This window comes from Lissotriton helveticus, chromosome 4_2 (genome assembly GCF_964261635.1).
Source record: "Lissotriton helveticus chromosome 4_2, aLisHel1.1, whole genome shotgun sequence".
Classification (NCBI taxonomy): Eukaryota; Metazoa; Chordata; class Amphibia; order Caudata; family Salamandridae; genus Lissotriton; species Lissotriton helveticus.
Genome location: NC_136064.1, coordinates 145,574,395 through 145,595,041, shown reverse-complemented (window position 1 = coordinate 145,595,041; position 20,647 = coordinate 145,574,395). Strand labels below are relative to the sequence as shown.

General features: G+C 46.3%; 1 protein-coding gene across 1 annotated transcript in view; it reads left to right on the top strand.

Moving 5' to 3' along the window:
- Positions 1-20,327, top strand: part of LOC144751991 (vomeronasal type-2 receptor 116-like) — a 64,467-nt gene extending 44,140 nt beyond the window's left edge. The window contains exons 3-4 of the mRNA XM_078639950.1: positions 18,906-18,960; positions 19,402-20,327. Coding sequence (XP_078496076.1) covers positions 18,906-18,960; positions 19,402-20,327 — 981 coding nt within the window. The remainder of the gene's footprint in view (positions 1-18,905; positions 18,961-19,401) is intronic.
- Positions 20,328-20,647: the final 320 nt, after the last annotated feature.

Below are 20,647 nucleotides of genomic sequence, written 5' to 3'. Positions count from 1 at the left end.
GGCTGCCTATGGAGGAGAGGAAGCTTCATGTTATACCTGTCAGCCCAAGGGTTGTCTTACCCTGTGTTTTTCGCCCTTGCCTTGTTTTTTCCACAATCTTTTTTGTTGGACCTAGGTCTCTGGGCGCCTTACTACTGCCAATCAGTGTGAGTGTGTGCTGCACTTCTACTTTACACCTAGCTTTCGGGTGCCTTCCAGCTCACGCCAAGCTACCGCAGTGGGATTGGTGACCCCAGTTCTTACAGCAATGTTTTCAAAGAGTTTAAACCTATCTCTAGCTTATCTGAAAAAACTAAAATACAGTTTATTACATAGTCCCTGAGTTGGAAATCAAATCTTGCCATTACTTAAATTGTGATACCACTCTGCAACTTTAAAAATAATATTCCTCTCTCTTTAACACCCTTCCCCCAATACACTCTTACTGTGGTGTACCTAGCAAGTCAGTGCCACCAGTAGGTCACAAGTTCACAGCAAATTTATAAGGAACATGTTGTTTCCAAACTTTATTTGAAAAACAACCTTTTTCAGATCCAGCTTTCTCCTGACTGATACTGCTCCTTCACTTCAAAATGCTTAGAGTATGGATTGTGGGTCACAGCTATATCTATTGGGATAAAGAGGCTGCAAAAAAGAGAGGAATTGACAGAGGCTTGGGTTTCCCAAATGTGCAAATTACTTGGTTGGGTTTGAGAGGGTTAAAGTTTCATCAGTTACTGACTTTGTTTAAATTCATTCTGGATTCCCAAATTCCTCACCGCATGATTGTGCACTGTGGTGGCAATGACCTAAGCACATTGACTGGGGTAGGATAGGAAATACTAATGAAAGAAACCTTTGCACAACTGATGTCAGCACTCCAGTTATTAAGAGGCGTCTCGCCTCGGCTCACTATTTAATGAACGGGAGAGGACGTGTGTAGCGGGCTCACCGATAGCAAGCCCGTCTGCATCCATCCATGCCTGATTGGGACCAGGAGCCAAAACCCATGGTCCAGCAAATACTATAAGACATACCCATACAGATAAACATCTACACAAGCTTAGCCTAACCCCGCCCTCTAATTGTAAAATATTCAAATTAGATTAAGCCCTCTCGGACGGCAAATACTGCAGGTTTTCATTCACTTGCCCTAGGATAAGTAATGAATATGGCGGAAAGGTTCAAATTAAATGCAGTACAACTGTGAATTGTAGTTGGTGGGGTCTCCAGTGAAGACTACACCAAAAGCACATTCTCAGCTCATCAAGCTTCTACTTTCTACAATATCAATTATCGATTACTCACTAAGCATAAAGATAATATTGTTGATCTTTTGACTAATAACCAGCTGGACTTTGTCTTCCTAACAGAGACTTGGCTTCAAGAGGCTCAGGTCCTGACATAGCAGCAGCACTTCCTCCCAACTATTCCATTATCAGAAAGAATAGGAAGTTAAAGTTGGGGGCGGAATCAAGATTATCTATAAAAGCACTCTTGATTGCAAAACTGAAGACTTTCTTGCCACTGATTGTGAAGCTTTTCTATTTAAAATCATGCTTACTCCGAAGTTCACTTTTTTGGGCATATTGCACTATTGCCCTCCGGGCCCAGCTGGACCATGGTTACTGTCTTTCCTGACTTAGTAATTCCTTATATTTTGAAAACTGCTAAATTTACCATTCTAGGTGATCTGGATCTTCATTTAGAAGATCCCAAATGCACCAAAAGTATGTCACTCATTGCTGAGTTAGAAGCATTAAACATCCGACTTTGGAAATTCAGGTCCGACCCATGTAGAAGGCCATCTGCTTGATCCTATATTTTCTAATTTGTCAGCCTTCAGTTTCACTCCTACCCTTCCTATATGCTGGTTAAATCATTTCTTTGATACTTTCTTGTCGAAAGTCTCACCTTGTCCCCCAGTTATCTCTAAGGGGCCTAAACAGAAAGTTCAATTCTATTTAATACAGTCTTTATTTCAATTAATCAATCATAAAAGACAGTATTTTTCAGTATTAAAAATATGTAAAAAAGATAATTCATCTCTTAACATTTTTCCAATAGCATTAAACAATAAAATCAACAATGATCATAGTTATTCACAGAATAGTCAATAAATATGTATCCATTATTAAAACTTGTGATTGTACATAGTCAGTACTAAAATTGATTTTTTAAATTATTAAAATACAGCATGGCATTCAACAATTATCATAACACATAGGTTGAAACCAAGATAGTACCATTTATATATAGACCTTATTTTAGCAGAAATAAAAAAAATATATTTTTAGACTAATATGTGGTCCCTCATTGCATTAAAAGTTGCTCTACCCCCATTTTCTTAGATCGAAGGGCCCAAACCCAACTCAAAAATGTTGCCATGCCAATTACGATAAGGTCAGTGGTATCTGACCTAAGAATCCTTAGAGCTTCCTCTGCGGTCCATATGCCCAAGGCCTTACAAACAGGTTTGAGCCATTTTGTTCTTCGAAGATGGTAAGCTGAAGAGACAAATAAAATGTGGGCTATGGTCCCAAAATGGTCATGACAGAAGATACATTTATCACATGCTGATGTGAGCTATCTACTTGTAAACACTCTTACTGGTAGGGAACCTACTCTAAACTGATGGTGAAGTTTCCGATCAAGTGGCCTAGATATGAGGTCCCAGTGACCTTCCATTTCAACCTCATCTTTTACTTCTAGGAATTCCCTAGACAATGCTGGCCTTGTAATGGAAGAAAACTTCTTACGTGTAACCATATCCCAGTAAACTGCTTTGTAGATCTTCTTAAGGGGAAATACCGCAACAGCTGGGTCTTCTCACAGGACGCTTATCCCCATGTCGGACAACATGATTTTAATATTTTTCAACCATGGGATCTTGTGTAGGTGACCCAGCCTCCTTACTTCTAGTAAACCCTTGGCATATAGGGAAAGCTCCAGGTTGGTCCAACGTTGCCTCCATAATGCCAGTGGTCTGAAACGTGCTGCATCCTTGATGTTATGACAGCCCAGGTCTAAGAAAAGGGGCAACAGAGGGGAGGATTGCGCGAGGCCAACCAATGATCTAACAAACTTGTTTTGTGCTAATACATGGGGGGTTAGATTATCATAGCCCCACAATTCAACATCATATAATATTGTGAGGCACATGTTTGAGTTATATATTGGCAAAACAGGGGCAATAGGTTTAGTTTCGGAAAGCCTATGCTCTTTAACCAGAGCACCTGCTAATTGCGCATGCTTTAGGGCCATCATGTCAACTTGGGGTTTCCAGCTTAGCTTTCTACTTAGTGTGATATCCAAATAGGTGAATACGTCAGTCTGGTGCTCTTTATTCATGTATACTCTCCCTATGATAGCTTTTGATTTACGAAGCACCATAAAATGTGTTTTATCCACGTTAAACCTTAGCTCATGATCGTGGCAAAACACCTCGAACAGCGACAGAGTGACCTGCAATCCCTGTCTTGTCTTGGATATTATCAGGGTGTCATCCCCAAACATGAGCAAGGGTATTTTCATACCTGCTAATGTTGTCGCGTCAGTGGGGTGGTCATTAAAGTATTGAACCACCCTATTTATAAATAGAGAATACAGAGTGGCAGCTAGTACACACCCCTGACGTACCCCCTTGGATACCAGAAACCTCTCTGTATCTTCTCCTGGCTTCCCCCAGCCAACCTGCGCATAAGTTGAGTCATGTAGTTTTACTAGAATGGCCACCAATTCCAAGGGCATCCCCATTCCCACCAAAGCACTACACATTTTCACACGGGGAACAAGGTCAAATACAGATTGGTCGGGGGTACTTGTGTGAGGCCGAAACACCACCTGTAATGGTGTTAGAATATCTGTTTCTGCTATCCAGGCCTGAATTCTGCCAAGTACTAGCATAGCTACGATCTTCTGAGCAGAATCTATCAGGCTAATTGGTGATAGACTCTATCCAGGGACCAGGTATCCTGGAATAACCAGACATCAAAACCATTAATAAATGATGTCCTGTCTGTAGACGCGATGCTCCAGAAAGCCATGGTCATGTGGGTTTTTAAGAGACTATTACTAGTATTATCATGGCCACTGGTTAACTCAACCTCATATACTGGGTCTTGTTCACCTAAACCATGGTTAGGAATGCTAGTTAAATAATGTGGGCATGCTATTGATCCTTGCAAGGTTATATTCACCACGCCACCAGGGCTTATTTTCAATGAGGGTGAACACCTCGCATCTGCACTAATGGAACTACAAACAGGTTTAACCTGGAAGACTTCCTCCCCATTTAGACAGCACAACGGGGGTGGCGTAACCCAAATTTGTGGCGGCCTCCTCTTCACCCATGTGTTCCTTCAAAACTGGTAATGGGGAGATATTAGTTGTTCCCAGTCAATCTACTTCTTCTAAAGTAGTGAAGATTTCCAAACGATTGCTTGTGTTTACTGGAAGGTCAAATTGATTGACTATTCTTCGGGGTCCCCTCCACTCATTGAACCTGGGTGTGCTCTGTGGTTTATAAAAAAACCTAGAGGAAGCATGTTTATATCCTCTCCTTCAGTAAAAGAGTACCCAGCCATTTCCAATATATGTTGAACCAGTGTTGGTGATCTGAAGCTAAGGACCACGCAGTTGCTTGATAGGGACTTGTGTGACGTACCATTTTAAACACAGAGAACTGATGGTTTCCTGTCCCTGTCCTGTTGCCCAACAGATGTAGGGCCTTATTTTCTAGCGTTGACCAGTGTTCCCGAGTGCCGGGTGAGAGCTTTGGGACGTTAGCAACTAACACAGTGTACGTGGAGGCCTCAGGTGGAAGATGCAGGGAAGTGTGAGAGTTCATGTCACTTCCTTCATTTAGCTCTGCGGGGCCTATTCCTAGTGCCTCTTTCCCCTTGCTGCGGCTTCAACTTCGTAGGTATGCCATTGGTTAGATTGGCAGAGCAGTTGGGATTCGAACATGTGGTTATCGCAGTGGTGGCTGACTTATTGCACCCATTGGCCGGTATTCCAATGTGTGCTATGTCTCGTACCCTCGCCTGTTAATTATCCATTCCACCCTTCTCCTGTACATTGGAGTAAATAAAGGTTATTAGGTTCATTTGGTTTGTACCGAAGATACCCTGTTCTATCTTCTTCAGTCTATCCTTGACCAAGATCAGTTTTATAAGTAAAGGGTCGATCATAGCTGACATTTTTGCTCCTATCAGTGAGCATAGCTCATCTAGATTGAGCTGTGGGAATGTATGAACTACATGCGCTGAGCTGGTGGTATGGTCTGCAGTGTTATCAAGGGTGTGTGCTGCGGGTTGGAGAGAACCTATACCTTTTGACCCTGAAAATGACCTCTTATTGGGGTTGGATGTAGAAAGTCTCTACACGTCTACCACACCAAGAGACTCTTGAGATAATTGAGGAAGTACTTTTTGCATCACAATGGCAATACCAGACCCCCAGGCATGTGGTTCTGGAATGCAGCTCTCTGGCTCTCAAGAGTAACTTTTCATGTACGAAGGCACATATTACCTCCAGAAACATGGGACCAGCATGGGAAGCACATTTGCTCCTAGCCTGGCCGGTCTCTATGTCCACCCCCTAGAGATGACCAAAATCCTGCACGTACAGAACACCTTCCACAGTCATGTGGTCACATGTAAAAGGTACATCGACGATGTGCTAGTGATCTGGAAGGGGTATCCAATCAGTAAACAATTTCATAACCTGGTTGAACCAGCAAGATCCGTTTTTGAAATTTACGCATACTGCATCTAATGAGAACCTGGTGTTCCTAGACCTAAACATTTACCCCAAACAGGGTAGACTACACACATGTACGCACTTCAAGCCAACTGCCAAGAACTGTCTTCTTCTCTACAACAGCTTCCACCCGAGACACCTACGGGATAATCTGCCCTACGGGCAATTCCTTCGCCTCAGGCGTAACTGCTCTGACATCACGGAGTTTAAGAACCAGGCAGTGGATCTAGAAAGGAAACTACTAAACAGAAATTATCCCACAGCTATTGTTAAAAAAGGTTTCAAAAGAGCAAGGAATGACATTAGGGAGGCCCTCCTCGAGGACACAGTTCCTAAGGAACCAGAGACCCGCCCCATGTGCATAACAACCTTCAACTCGAACTCTAACAGAATCACTAAAATAGTGAAAAAACACTGGACGTTTCTTGACGGGGGTTCTTTGAATTTCCCAAGACCTATGTTCTCCCATAAAAAAGGGAGAAATCTTGGAGACAAACTGGTCCATAGCAGACCTAGTACCCCTGTGGAAAACGATCCACCCAAACTAGCGGATGTGGGAGGGCACCATCCTTGTGGTACCTGCACCCACTGCGAGCTGACCAGTAGGAGTAGGACGATCCATTTTTCTAATGGTACAAACTGGGAACAACGGGCATTCACGAACTGCAATAGTCGCAATGTGATCTACCTCATCACTTGCCCGTGTGCAAAAGAATACATTGGAATGACTTCTAGACCCGTCAAGGTACGCTTAGGTGAACACCATAGCAAAAAAACAACTAAAAAAATGGCCAGCCATTACCTCTTGATGGGACCCAGTACGCAGGACCTACACTGGACAGTGTTTGAGTCCTTCAAAACTGATAAGAACCTTCTGGAAAAAGAACAGCGATGGGTGTTCCGTCTGGGCACTCACATCACTGGACCTAACGATGACATACCCTGGGCGCAAGTGAACCTGTAATGCCCTGTAAAGCCCTGCCCCCAGGCTTCCCCACGTGATATAAAGGAAGTTAAAGCTCACGCAGCGCATGAGCGCGCGGGATCATTCCAGGAGAAGCCCGGTACAAGGGCGGGACCGTCTGTGGCTGATTAACAACACTTGTTGTTGTTTAAATATTTTTTTTCGGCCATTTAGACTTTTTTATGGTATAGTTTACAGTGTTCCTACTCTTGGTATAAATTTGTTTTTTTAGGTATTTATTTTTAACCTTCAATTGGTTGTAAGTGGCCGAGAGCAGCAGCATGGGCAAGGGAGATAAGCCGACTGCTCAACGCCCCACGACCAGGCTATTAGCGGCTTCTACGCAACCCCTACCTAGCCTCATGGATATTGACAAAATGCTCCAAAAAACTATAGGGGTTGTGGCCAACGCTATAGAAAATATGGAAAGGCGTCTCTCGATTATCCCTGCTATGCCCTCCTCTACTCTTCTGGAAGACTACTCCATAGCCACAGCTTTTCCTACATATTTTATGACCTCCCTTATGCCCTCATTCTCAGACCTACCAGGTGCTCAGATTGTGTCTGACTCAGATTTTGTAATTGAGAGCGCGCAATCGCGACCTCCCTCTCCCCCCGCCCGGGCCCCACTTCAGGAGCACGTGCGTTGTGCCAGACCCAAAAAACCTAAGAAAAAGGGGAAAACCACTAAGGCACCAGTACCTACTCCTGTTCGTGTAGATTCCGAGCAGGGCTTTCGTGACCCTAACCCCAGTCCTCGTGTTTTCTCTCGCCCCCCTCTTTGGGCCACTGACCTTTTATCCGATTTTCAGGCCCATATGGAACTGGTCATCAATACCCATTTTAAATCTTTGTCCTCTACGATTGACAGACTGGTTTCTTTGATAAATAGTAAAGGCCCAGGGAAAGCACAGACAGCAACCGCATCGGGGGATATTATCTCGGCATTGGCTAAAGGACCCACCAACGTGGCTGCGAGGGATCAGCCTCCGGGCAATAGTCTTTGCCCAATTCCCTCCACCTCTGCACTGATCCCTCCTAAGATCGCGACTCCCACACAAACTACTAATGGCCCAGGTCCTATTGGCCGTACCACTACGTCCCCATCTGTCCAGGGACGTAAAGTACAGGAACCACCAGGGCTGCCAAAGCCAACCGGGCTCTTAGAGGGCCCGCTAGGAAATAACAATATGTTGGGCTTTCCTAAATATACTCCCCTACCCCAGCTTCTGCCGGAAGCCTCGCCCTATGTGGTGGTGCTCACAGGCGTCCCTGCCCTCCCAGGCGATACAAGGGAATCTTTTCCGGAATTGAAGAACTAAGTTATCTTCTGGTTAAGTAGGCACAGACCTTTAATGGGTGCTGGGCAGGGGGAAATTATGTTTGCGCGTAGAGTAAATTGGTTCGGGACGAGACCTAAGGACATTAGTGGTGACTGTGTGATTGTGAACTTTCGGGATCCAAGGGCCGTCGAACATGTACTACATAATGGAGGGTTTCCCCAGGTGAACTCTATTAACACCGTCCACTTGGGGTACTCTATTCACACCCTTCAGCTCTAGGGGGGTCTGACCTATTCCGCCCCTTCCTTGCTGGTTATGATTACGAATTTAACATCGCTGTGGGTAATAGATACTCTGCCCTAAGCAATATAGACTGACCACTACCAATCTTCTCCCCCGTAGGATCTGTTTTGCCCCACTCGGTGTGTGAAGGTGGGGGAATTCTAGCACAGTGAAGGGTGCTTCAGGCGAGAGAGTCGGTCTGGAAGGGACACATTTTATTATTCCTCCGCCCTCTCCTAACCAAGTGTTAGCAAGTTCTGTAGAGGAAGTGGGTAACCATTTACATCCTAAACCTTCCTGCTCTCCTGAGCGACTACTACTGGCGGACCCCCCGCTTCCTGCTCCAACTCACTATCCACTTATAGGCTCTTGGAATGTAGCAGGACTCGAGAGAAAGCTGATAAATCCGGAGTGGGGAGAGTTGATGCAGTGTTATGATCTATGCCTCTTCCAACAGACGTGGATGCTGTCCCCTCCAGTCAAGGAGGGATATGCGTCCTTCCATGTCCCTGCAGTTCAGGGCGCGAGGGGCAGACCTTCAGGAGGGTTATGTATTTGGATTGCTGTTCATCTGGGATGCACGGTTAAGGTTGTAGATTTCCACTGCCCGGACATTCTCTGTGTTATATTGAACTTCAATAAGGGGCCTGTGCTGGCAGTGTTTAATATATACCTGCGCCCTTATCGGCTCCAGCTGGGCCTATCAACTCTGGAAGCCCTGGAGGCTCTTTTACAATCTCTTCCCCTGGGTGCTGATAAAATTATTGGTGCAGACCTTAACTGCCACTTTGAGCCACTTTCGGGGATTCCCTCTATATCCGCGGAAGACGACGAAAGTTGGTTCATTCCGGACTGCACCATGTACCCTGAAAAGCGCTTACTACCACTGGCCCTTGCGATTTACAAGCTGGTGTTCCTATATTCACTAAGGGCTTGTAATGGTAGATTGGCCCTAGATGTTCCAGGGACATATAAAAGACCGGGGGTAGCTCTACCATAGACTACATATTGGTGAATGTAGAGTTTTGGGCTTGTCCCAGAACTTTTTCTGTGATCCCAAGAGTTGACAGCTATCATAATTTATTGTCATTAGAACTGCTAGCTCCCCTTGGTGGTCATAATGATCGAGGACGTGAGTAGACGGCTACAGACTGTAATTTAGTCATAGCAGCGGGAGGGAGAAGAGTTAGATGGGAGAGGATTGCACTGGCTCCTGAGAGGCTGGCAGAATTATATTAACTCGTTGTAAGCTCTCTCACGGAGGTCTCTAACCTATTGGGCGCAGTTTGCGAACCCCTCCCCTCCCACTCTCAGGGGCTGCAAGACATACATAGCAAACTTTTCAGCTCCCTGGCCTGCTATTTCTATTCTTTGGGGGCTAGGAGCAGTGGGACAAAGAGGCGAGATCACTGGTTTAATAAAGCATGCAGCTACGCAAAGAGGTGCTTGATCAGGGAGGTAAAATCGGGCTCAATCTTTAGCATTAGAACGGCGAGGGAGGTGTATAAAACTTTGATTAAAGAGGCTAGGACCGAGTGGAAAGCCACCAGGTGGGATAATATCCGAGTGGCATTGGGAACCCGAGATTTCAGGTCATTCTGGAATCTTGTGCGAGTCGGGTCGGCCGAGGGGAAGTCTGCCAGCATCCCTAACCCTGTATTCATCTGGCCACAGTGACCACCACGAGGCAATAAAGATTTACTTACGTACTTACTCATCGTTGTAGAAAGAACTTCTTGTATCGCACTACTTAATCAACAGTGTAATGAAACGATCATGTGGCCACAAACCTGAGTACAGCCACGACTTAGGACTCTTGGTGTTAATGTTGTGCAATTCATATTGTGAGGTAGAACATCTGTCTCCAGCTGATGACATAACCCAATACAATGTTGCCTATTGGATCTGTATCTTTTGATTACATCCCCTTCTTCCATGGTAGCAATGTGTGCAAATGGAAATTTAAAAATGGCAATGGGAATTTGTGTTTTGTATGGTTTGTTATGTTTAATAACAATTTCAAAGACCCACCACCCCTAACCTCACTAAACTGTGGCCTTGGAACAGTGAGCCACATCGCACTGCTTTCTGACTGGACTGGAGTAAATTATGGTGCTTTTGTTCTCTCACCACCAGGCTGGGCTTGGGGGCAAAAGATGGTGCATTTTGCACGATGGGAAGTGGAGGGATCTGTTAGCTGTGGTGATTTAACAGCTGGGGTGGGAGGTGAAGTTGTGGGCTAAGTAAGACTCACTGGAGCGGTCTTCCCAGGCTGATGCAATGGACCACCTGTGTCGTGTTCATCTGAACATTCTGCATTGGAAACATTTCTGGAGACTTACTCGTGGACTGTAGTGAAGTCATCCAGAGTGACAGATGTTTAGCCATGTGCTGTGGAAGGTACAGGAATATAAGGGAAAATCTGTCAGTAAAAGTGTGGATTACACATCCAATGAACTTTGAGCAACTATTATGAAGCCACCTAAAAGGGAAAAGGACATGCATATCATGATTAAACCTTGCAGTGTAAAATTTATTTACAACACAAACAGTTTATGGGGCATTCTCAAGGATTTATTGCAGAGTTATTGGCACTTTATCGCATTCAAAGTGGCGATAAATGTTTTGCATTATTCACAAGCTGGTGCTAACAGCCCATATCACCAGTTTACCTGCGATTGCAGCCGCAAACATTATCACCACAGATGACCAAGGCAACTAACGCTAATGAGAACAGAGTAGGCGTTCCAGTGTACAAAGCAGCAAACACACAACTCAGCAACATTCTCAACGACCAGCAAGATCGTCGATAAGATCACACAACATGAGATAAGATGCGTTAGCCACAGGAATATAACACCTGCTCTGACCTGGTGTAAAGTCAGATGACAACCTGCACCACAAAAGGGAGCCCAGCCCAGAGCTACACCTGAAGAACAACAGATGCCATGGAGCCAACAAACAAGCAGCACAGACACCCAAGAGGGCCACAACACCCCCGCCACCACACCCACGGCCGCACCCCCCTGAAACTCCCACACCCCCAACACCACAGTGGTAGCGCAGAAAAAGACAGCGGACCTACAGAAAATACACCAGCCTCACAGACCTAAAACCAGAGGATGCCATTGCCCACTACACGCTCAAAAGGACAACCATCATCCACATCCTGAACATCATTGCCCACAGGCTGACGGTACCAGCACAGTGGACAACCAACATCACACCTCAGATAAAGCTGCAGGCTATGCTGCACCTGTTGGCCACTGGTACCTTCCAAACAACAACTGCCTGATTCGTATGAGTCTCACAGCCAGCCCATCAAAGTTCTTCCAACTGTCTTTGATGTCATTTTCAGCTTGGTACCCCAGCACCTTCATTTACCCCGCACTGTGCAGGAACAGCCGGAGACCAAGAAAGGCTTCCACGGCACATCTAGCTTCCCGCTCGTGTTGGGTGGGCAATTGACTGCACACATGTCCCACTTGTGCCCCCTGCCTAAACTGCACACAATGAGAATGAGAGTGTACACAATGCCAAGTGTGTTGTGAATGTGCTGGACAGACTGAAGTATGCAGACCACAGATATATCCATGTTGATATACACTGTGGGTGTTTGCAGTTTACTGGACAGTGGATGCAATCATTTCACTCCTGCCAGTGGGAAAGTTTGGGGGAATGTAGCTTATTCTGTCCCCCCTGTAAGCGTGAGCAGAGTGGGCTGGCCGGCATACTACCGTAGGGTGTGAATAAAAATCGCGTAGCTCTGGGCGTGGTTCTTTTCTGGAATGCCCAACGTGTGTGCCAGGGTAGTGCCTTTCACCACGCCATGAGGCCGACGCTGTGTGTGGTAGTGCCTGTGACCCTGTGGGCTTGCTACACCCTGGGATGCTGGTTCCTGGACCCGTCCTGCCTGCCCCTCACCGGCGTGTGTCAAAGTGGGCCCACCACATGCCAGTGCAAGCTCCAAGCCCGAGGCCCCATTACTTTGCCAGCCTCTTCTGACCATCACGGTCTCCGCGACACAGGCCCACATTACTCCATTTTCGTACTCCACCAGCAGACAGAGTGCACAAGTAGGTCACACATTTGGAACTGAGCCTTGATTACACAATGGCCGAGGACACATTTCATGGCAGAGTTTATATTATTATTATTTTTTATCTATAATTATTTATTATTTGTATGGCGCACAAATCATCCCCAAAGAGATCTCTCGGCGCCCACTATATCACTATACTCCCTTCGAGGTGGTGCCACCATGACTGTGCATAGCATTCCAGCCACACCTGTTTGAGGGCCCTTGCTGACTCATGCCTTCGGCCCACACTGTGGGCCAGCAGGCCCCACACCAATAAAAAAAAGTCCGTACCAGGCAGGACACGGCATTGTCGTTGCCTGCACAATCGCTCAGCTCTGGTGCCTCTACCTCCGTCAACCACATATCATCTCCACATGCCATTCCAGTGTTGTGTGTTAGAGTACCGGAGGAGCTGGCAGAACAGCTGTTGACCTGTGCTGACCGCCGCCTCCGGCCTAAACTGTGGTCAAGTAGGTCACACATTTGGAACTTAGTCTTGATTTCCCATTGGCAGAGATCATATCATTGCACGCAAGGAGAGGCGTAAGAGGAAGACGTGTTTCAGTCTAGAGTAAAAAAGGATCATCGTTATGGAAATGATCAAACACTGCCAACTACTGCTCTGGTGTCACTAACTCTGTGCATCGAAAGCCAATGACACGTCTTGATTTATTTATAATGATAGCATTGTACCGGCCTCATCACAGACTGAATCGCCTCACACCCCCGGTGCCAATAAGTGTAGACATCCATGAGCACTCTCTGGTTGAACTTTGGTGGCATTAGAGTCTATGGACTGGGGGTTGTTTTCATCCTCATGTAGTTGATACCAACTTGGTGGCAATGATGAGGCAGTAGCAATCTACTCCTCCATTTGCTGCGTGCAGATAGCTTCTGCCCTCTGCATCTTGCCCTGGAGGACACCTTCCACTGTCCCCCGCAACATTCAACTTTGACATCGACCAGGATCCGCTCAGTCTGCGTGGCCCTACCTCAGTGCACCAAAAGTCACTGTCCTGTGGTGGTGTGCCTGTGCCAGCCGCAGTGCATCCTGGGCCACTAACTCTGTGCAGCTCAAATCATGGCCCCCGTCTGATGAGATTTTGGATGGCCTCTGGGTTGGTGGCCTTGGGGTCATCAATGCCATGTATCTGTGCCCCTGCGATATCCACTGCCTCCAGCCTCAACTGCGATCCACCAGGGCTCACACATCAAATCAAGTCCTGACTGGCCCAGACATTGCATCACCACAGGAGGCACACGCCACCACTGCCAGGACCACCTCCAAACGCCAACTGCCATAGTCAAAATAGTGGTCCTGACAGACTCACGGAGTTGCTCACACCTGTCGTGGATGCCATCGTTTGCTAATCAACCTAGGATACACCGCAGCCCTCATCCTTCACACTGCACTCTCGCAGCTAGATTGCACACTGCAGGAATTCAAGGAGCTGCCCTCGAATAGATCCAATCCTTCCTCTCCGGCAGAACCCAGAGGATCAGACTCCCGCCCTTCCTCTCTGAACCCACGGAAATCAACTGCGGAGTGCCCCAGGGATCCTCACTCAGCCGCACTCTTTTCAACATCCTCATGGTCCCCCCTCACCACCATTGTCAGATAGCACGGGCTCAGCATCGTATACTACGCTGACGACACACAGCTCATCCTCTCACTCACAAAGAATCCCAAAGACACCAGACTCTGTTTCCAGGAAGGCATGAAGAATGTAGCAGTCTGGATGAAGGACAGCCGCCTGAAGCTAAACTCTGAGAAGACCGAGGTCCTCATCCTCGGTCCCTGCACCTCTGCCTGGGACAGCATCTGGTGGCCCTCAGCTGTCCGGAGCCCACCCACCCCTACAGACCTCGCTCGGAACCTCGGCATCATCCTCAAATCCTCCCTCTCCATGAACGGCCAGATCATTGCGGTCGCCTCCTCTAGTTTCAACTGACTCCACATCCTCTGCAAGATCTTCAAGTGGATCCCCTCCGGCTGCAGAAAGACTGTCACCCACGTCCTCATCACCAACAGACTTGACTACGGCAATGCCCTCTACACCGGAATCAACAAAACTCTCCTGCACAAACTCCAGACCATCCAGAACGCCGCAGCCAGACTCATCCTGGAGACACTGCGCCATGAGCACATGACCCATTACCTATGAGTTCTCCACGGGCTCCCCGTCGAGAAGAGGGTCACCTTTCAAACTTCTCAACCACGAACACAAATCCCTCCACAACATCGGACCCAAATACCTCAATGAGACAGTATCCTTCCACGTACCTAAGAGATACCTCCGTTCCGCCGACCTCACCCTGGCAGAGGTCCCCCGCATCTGCAGACACACAACAGGAAGGAGATCCTACTCCTACATTGCAGCCAAAACCTGGAATGAACTCTCTGTGAACATCAAACACTCCCCGACCCTCAAGACCTGGCTTTTCAACTGATCCGGAGCTGCCCCCTCTCTCCTCCACCAGCACCCTAAGACCCTCACGGGTGAGTAGTGCACTTTACAAACCCCTGATTGATTGAATGCTTGATCTGCCTGATACCCTGCTCAGCATTCCTGGTGCCACCAACTCAGTGCACTGCAACCCATGGACCGTTACTGATTGACTTTTGTGCTGTGGAGAGGTTACACAGCAATGTTACCTCTGGTAGTGTCATAGACCTGGGATGTTGATAAGGAAATGTATATCACAAAGGAACACAATTATGGACAATTTCTTAACATGAGCGCGCTCAGCTCTGGTGCCCCAGTCTCAGTGCACTGCAACTCACTGACACTTCTGTTTGCATATTGGGTGACCTCTGTACTTGCTCAAGCTACCACCATGATGCTCCGGAGTTGTGTCTGTAATGCTGGGGTATTCTCTTTCCGTTTACATAGTGCTCACTGTTCAAGTTGTTACCAGCACCCACTACTCTGTGAGGGCTGGCTTACACTCGCCCCACACACATCCAACACAGGCGTCACTATACATGTGGCCCTGCCAATAAAGGGACTGGCCTTACGTACCCCTAGCCAGTTGTCCGTGTGGTCATGATGTATGCATGAGGGCCCTGGGCCCTGCAACATTACATTGTGCTGTGTACAGCGGATGCAACCATGTCACCGCAGACAGCGTGTAAGACCTTGGGCATGTAGCTTGGTCGTCACCCACTCAATACGCTGGAGGAGTGGATAGGGCCATCATCCGCAGGTCCAGCGTGGTTGTGTGTGTATGATAATAGAGGGGCTCTGGACGTGGTTCAGTACAGGAAATGTGTAAATGCATGTGTCTGTATCGCAGTGTGGGTCTCCTTTGTGGGGTGTAGGTGGTCCCTGATGGGAATTAGACACCAAAGTATGTGATATAGTTCGGCTTCCATGAGCTCTAACCCCACCCGGACCTGTTCAGCCACCTCCTTTTGGCATTCTGACACCTGGCATTGGAATGCCATGTGTGCCTCAGTGAAGTGTTGTGAGCCGGCCGTGGTGGCGGATGCTTCCTGCTGTGTGGTCTGTACAGGGGCTGGACTCTCCGCTATGTAGCTTGGCTGCCCTGCTCCTGGGAGTGGGTTGCCTAGGATGTCCATGAGCTGTTGTAGGGCGTCGGTGTCGAAGACGTGGTGGTCTGCTCCAGCATCACTGATGAGATGTCTGGTCTGCTCCGCTGGAGGTGTTGTGTGTCCCTCTGCAATGTGAAGGGGGATGCATGTTGACATTGTGTTGACAAGTATGTTGGTGAAGTGTTCTCATTTACATGCAGACTGTATGACAATGTACATTGCGACTGTTTGGGAGGTGCTGGATTTTGATGTAGGACAGTGGACATTGGACTACATGACAGATGTGAGGCTGTAAGCGTACATTTCCATCTCACAGTTTCCCTTTATGTTAGATGTAATTGGCCTGTTTCTGTGCATAAGCATACCCAGTTATATCTTCTGTTCTGCAGTGTCGGGGTTGCATATTGTACCACATTGTCGTCAATGTGGATGTGCTGTTATTTCTATGTGTGTGTGCTGCAGTGTGCCAAGGGGATCAGGGACATGATCCATTGTGGTTGTGCAGCGTGCTACACATCGTTGTGAATGTGTACCATTGTGCCCATCTCCGTCGTCCCCCCTCACCCTGTTGGTGTTGTGTCAGGTCCTATCGAGCTAGCTGTGTCCGGACTCTCAATTCCTTGCACCGTCTCCACACTGTTGACTATGGCCTCCATTTCCTACAGCTCTTCCTGTGGTGCAGGACTCCCAACTCCTGTCGCCATTGCTGCCTTCTTGTTGGTAGCGGGCTTGTGCTTGGCTTGGCTATCATGCCAGCGCCTCTTGGCCTCCCCCATTGATCTCATCAACACTCCGATTGCATTCACGTTTGTCTTATTGTGGGTCAGTTGATGGTAGTGTTCTGTCACCTCCGTGATGCTGACATGGTTTTCCTGCGGACTGCACCCCGTCTTCCTCTCCCTCTTCTCCTTGGTCTTACCCGTACATGTTGTTCCTTGCTGGTGGTCTGTGTGGCTTGTGGGGTTCGCGTTGACCTCTGCACTTGGTCCGGGTGCATCCATGCTGCTACGCAGTTTCTATTTGTTTCCCTTTGTTTTTGTTCTGCTTTTATGATGCCTTTTCCCAATTGACGCATGGGGATTGCAGGACTGTAGCTGGTTTTTGCTTCTTTTTGTATCGCAATTGGCCTCAAAGCAAGTTTTTTTGCATTTGTGTTTCACTTTTTTGCGGCAGCGTGTTGACTTTATCGTGGACATTTGACACGTTATTGTGAGCCTAACGCATGGTACTGCGTGTTGAGAATGCTACGTTGACACTGTTATTTTCCCGCGATAGACTGTAATAAGAAGAGTTGCGTTAAGCTACTTTTGCAATGTTTATCACCCGTTCTTGTCAATATCCCCCTGACTTTCTAAAAAAGTTCTTGTAATAAACAGGTAAGAAGATACCCTGAAATGAAAAAAGAAGCATTAGTAAGTATAACTGAAATATAGCATCCATTCAACCCACCACAGTGGAGATTAGAAATGTGAAATTCAGCTTTCCAAGGCCTGGCAGGCTGAGAGACCAAAATTAAAACAACAAAGTGAAATGTTTAGCAATAGTACTCATATGAACAGTGCATAGTTCAGTTTTCAGATATACCACTTGCATTTCACATAACATTTTAGATTGCTTACATTGGTTTTTGGTACAAATTACCTCAATTCATTTATATGACCAGAAAATGACATGATCTTAAAAACACCACAAACTATTTTCAAAAAAGGGCATTAAATAGAGATTGATGACTGAATTACACTTTAAAATACAGGCAAATGTGTTGAAAAAAGGGGGGAATGAGCTAAACTAAATGGCAATATTTTTTACCTACACAGAAACAAGGCATCATGGTAGTTGTAGTTTTTTAAACTCAATATTCGTAACACTTGCAACAATGTTCCTTGAACATATCTTGTGTGAATCTACAGTAGTAACAAAACTATGGGAAACATATATGTTATTTGGAATAGAAACACAAGCTCCATTGCGATGGATATTGAAATCAGTTATCTTAAATGCAACTCAATACAGTTAACAAAACAAACTAAAGAAGATGTTACTGATATATTTAGGTTTCTATATCAAAAACATGGCACATGACACAGCAATAGCTAACTTCAACGCAAACAGTAGATTTGTGTTTGGTGACACATTAAAAGGTATAACTTACCACTCTCCACTCCACCAGGAATTCCTGTCAAGCCTTCAGGACGCAAGATGGACAGGTTCTTCTGCCCCCATGGCATGAGATGTAATGGGGGGCTGGGAGAACCACTATCAGCCGCCAGAGTTCAAGGAACGCACTCTTTCCCACAGGTCATTCAACCGCTTCTTAATGTCATCTTGTGTGCACAGATTGTTAGCTACAGCATTAACTCTGAGACAAGGGTGTATTTTGGACTTGTGATCCAAACAATTGGGGCTCTATTATTATGATTTCATCCACCATGATTGACAATTCTCCTTCTGTAAAACAGGGATTTATGGGGCCAGGTATTATACTTAAATGATATTAAATGAAGAAAAAGGGAACACATGAAATTTAAAAATGAGGGAGAAGAAACAGAGAGAACAATAACAAAAACTTGCTTGACTTCTGGGTATCTGCTTCATTGTTGTGGTGCTGTGGAATGAGAAAGGATCATGGTCTGAAATTGTGTGTATTTATACGGTAGTAGCCAGGTGTTAACAATTGTTCAATCGACATCAGGTGTGTGATGCTAGCATCATTACTACAGCCACAGATGCAGTGCGATGTTCACCGTGTCCCCAAACAGACTCACTCCATCAGCAGTCCACCGCTATGATGCAAACACCATTATCTAAATAGGGGGCATGTACGCATTGTCATTGTTTGTACCCGGCACACCTTTTAAAAGGTGCACCAGGTGCAAATAATAACAATGTGTCCCATTTAGATGAATGTGCTGCCCCCAGGGCAGCCACAAACTCACGCTAGTCTGCAGCCGCTCCATGTTTTCACAGTGCAGGTGGAACTGGTCTGTACTTTTAAAGGGGATTAGTGATCCCCTTGCAGGGGGTGCAGTCAGTGACCACATGTCCATTGAAGGTAAGTGGGCCACCAAGGTTTATCATTCTAAAAATTGGGTTATGGTTCTAAAACTTTTGGGTAGCACTATTTATATTATGCTAATTATTTTGTTTTCATTGTTATATTTAAACAATAAGATACTGTATAATATTGAATAGTTGACATATCTTGCTGATTAGCATGACTCTGAGTACTGGCCAGGGGCACTACTCCACCTAAAAACAACCTGATAGTGTCTCTTGTAGGCTTTAATCCTCCTTAACATAGTTAACTGTGCGGAGGTAGTGAGTACCCACTCTTTTTTACCCAGTCTGTTCCCCGCAATGGGAGACAGGAAAGACAACTGAAAGAATGGCTATTCCGTGGCACACAAATGCTGCACCTTTCTCTCTGAGACCAATTTGACACTTCCTAACTTTAAAGATTGTAATCAGTAACCACCTCTGTTCTTTACTTCAGATTCCCGTGACTGCTGGCCTTGTCCTGAAGACCACTGGCCCAATGAGGAGAGAACCCGATGTGATCTCACAACGCTCCAGTTCCTCTCCCTTAAGGAGCCTTTGGGAATCACACTCTCATGCCTCACCAGCCTCCTCTTCCTACTCACTCTGCTTGTTCTCTGCATCTTCAAGAAGTACCAGGACACGCCAATTGTCAAAGCAAACAATCGAGAACTCAGCTACGTGCTTCTCATTGGCCTCATGCTCTGCTTCCTCTCTCCCTTCACCTTCATTGGCCATCCCATGAGGGCCACCTGCATGATCCGACAAAACTCATTTGGAATCATCTTTTCCATCAGCATTTCCACCATTCTGGCCAAGACAATCACTGTGATTATAGCGTTCAATGCTCGCGATCCCACCAGCCGCTCTTCAAGGTGGCTTGGAACCAGAATGCCCGTTGGAGTGGTCCTTCTGTGTTCATTTGCTCCAGTCCTGATATGCGCAGTCTGGCTGCTCCGTGATCCTCCATTCCCTGTTAGTATCCAGATACAGGACACCACCATCATCCAGTGTGACGAGGGCTCCGTTCTCTTTTTCTATCTGATGTTGGGATATCTGGGCTTGTTGGCCACTGTCAGCTTTGTGGTTGCATTTCATGCTCGTAATTTGCCTCAGAGTTTTAATGAGGCCAAGTTCCTCACCTTCAGTATGCTTGTGTTTCTGGCCGTTTGGATCTCTTTTATCCCAGCGTATCTCAGCACAAATAGAAAGTATTTGGTGGCCGTGGAGATCTTTGCCATCTTGTCATCGAGTGCAGGACTATTGGGTTGTATCTTCATTCCTAAATGTTACATCATCCTTTGGAGGCCGGATATGAATACTAAACAGTACTTAATGCAAAAACCTGTCTCCAAATTAAAAAAATCAGATTTCTACAATTGATGTACACAAATCTTTTATTAGCACAACCTCACTTTGTGTCATGTCTGCAGCAGAAAAAAACAATATGTCAGTTCGGTCTCGTGGTTCAGTGGACTAATGTACCCACTGCATGAAATGGTGTTTCATGTCATGGTTACAGATTCAAATGTCAATGGTTTTACTCCTGACTATAATCCAATGAGGATGATGAAATGAGTGGATAACAATGATAATCTGATATTCGAAAGCAACTTACCCCTAAGGGTACACTGGATTTTACAAATACACAACATGTTACATTCTGAGATGTCCTCAGTGATGTCATCAGTGATGTCACTGAC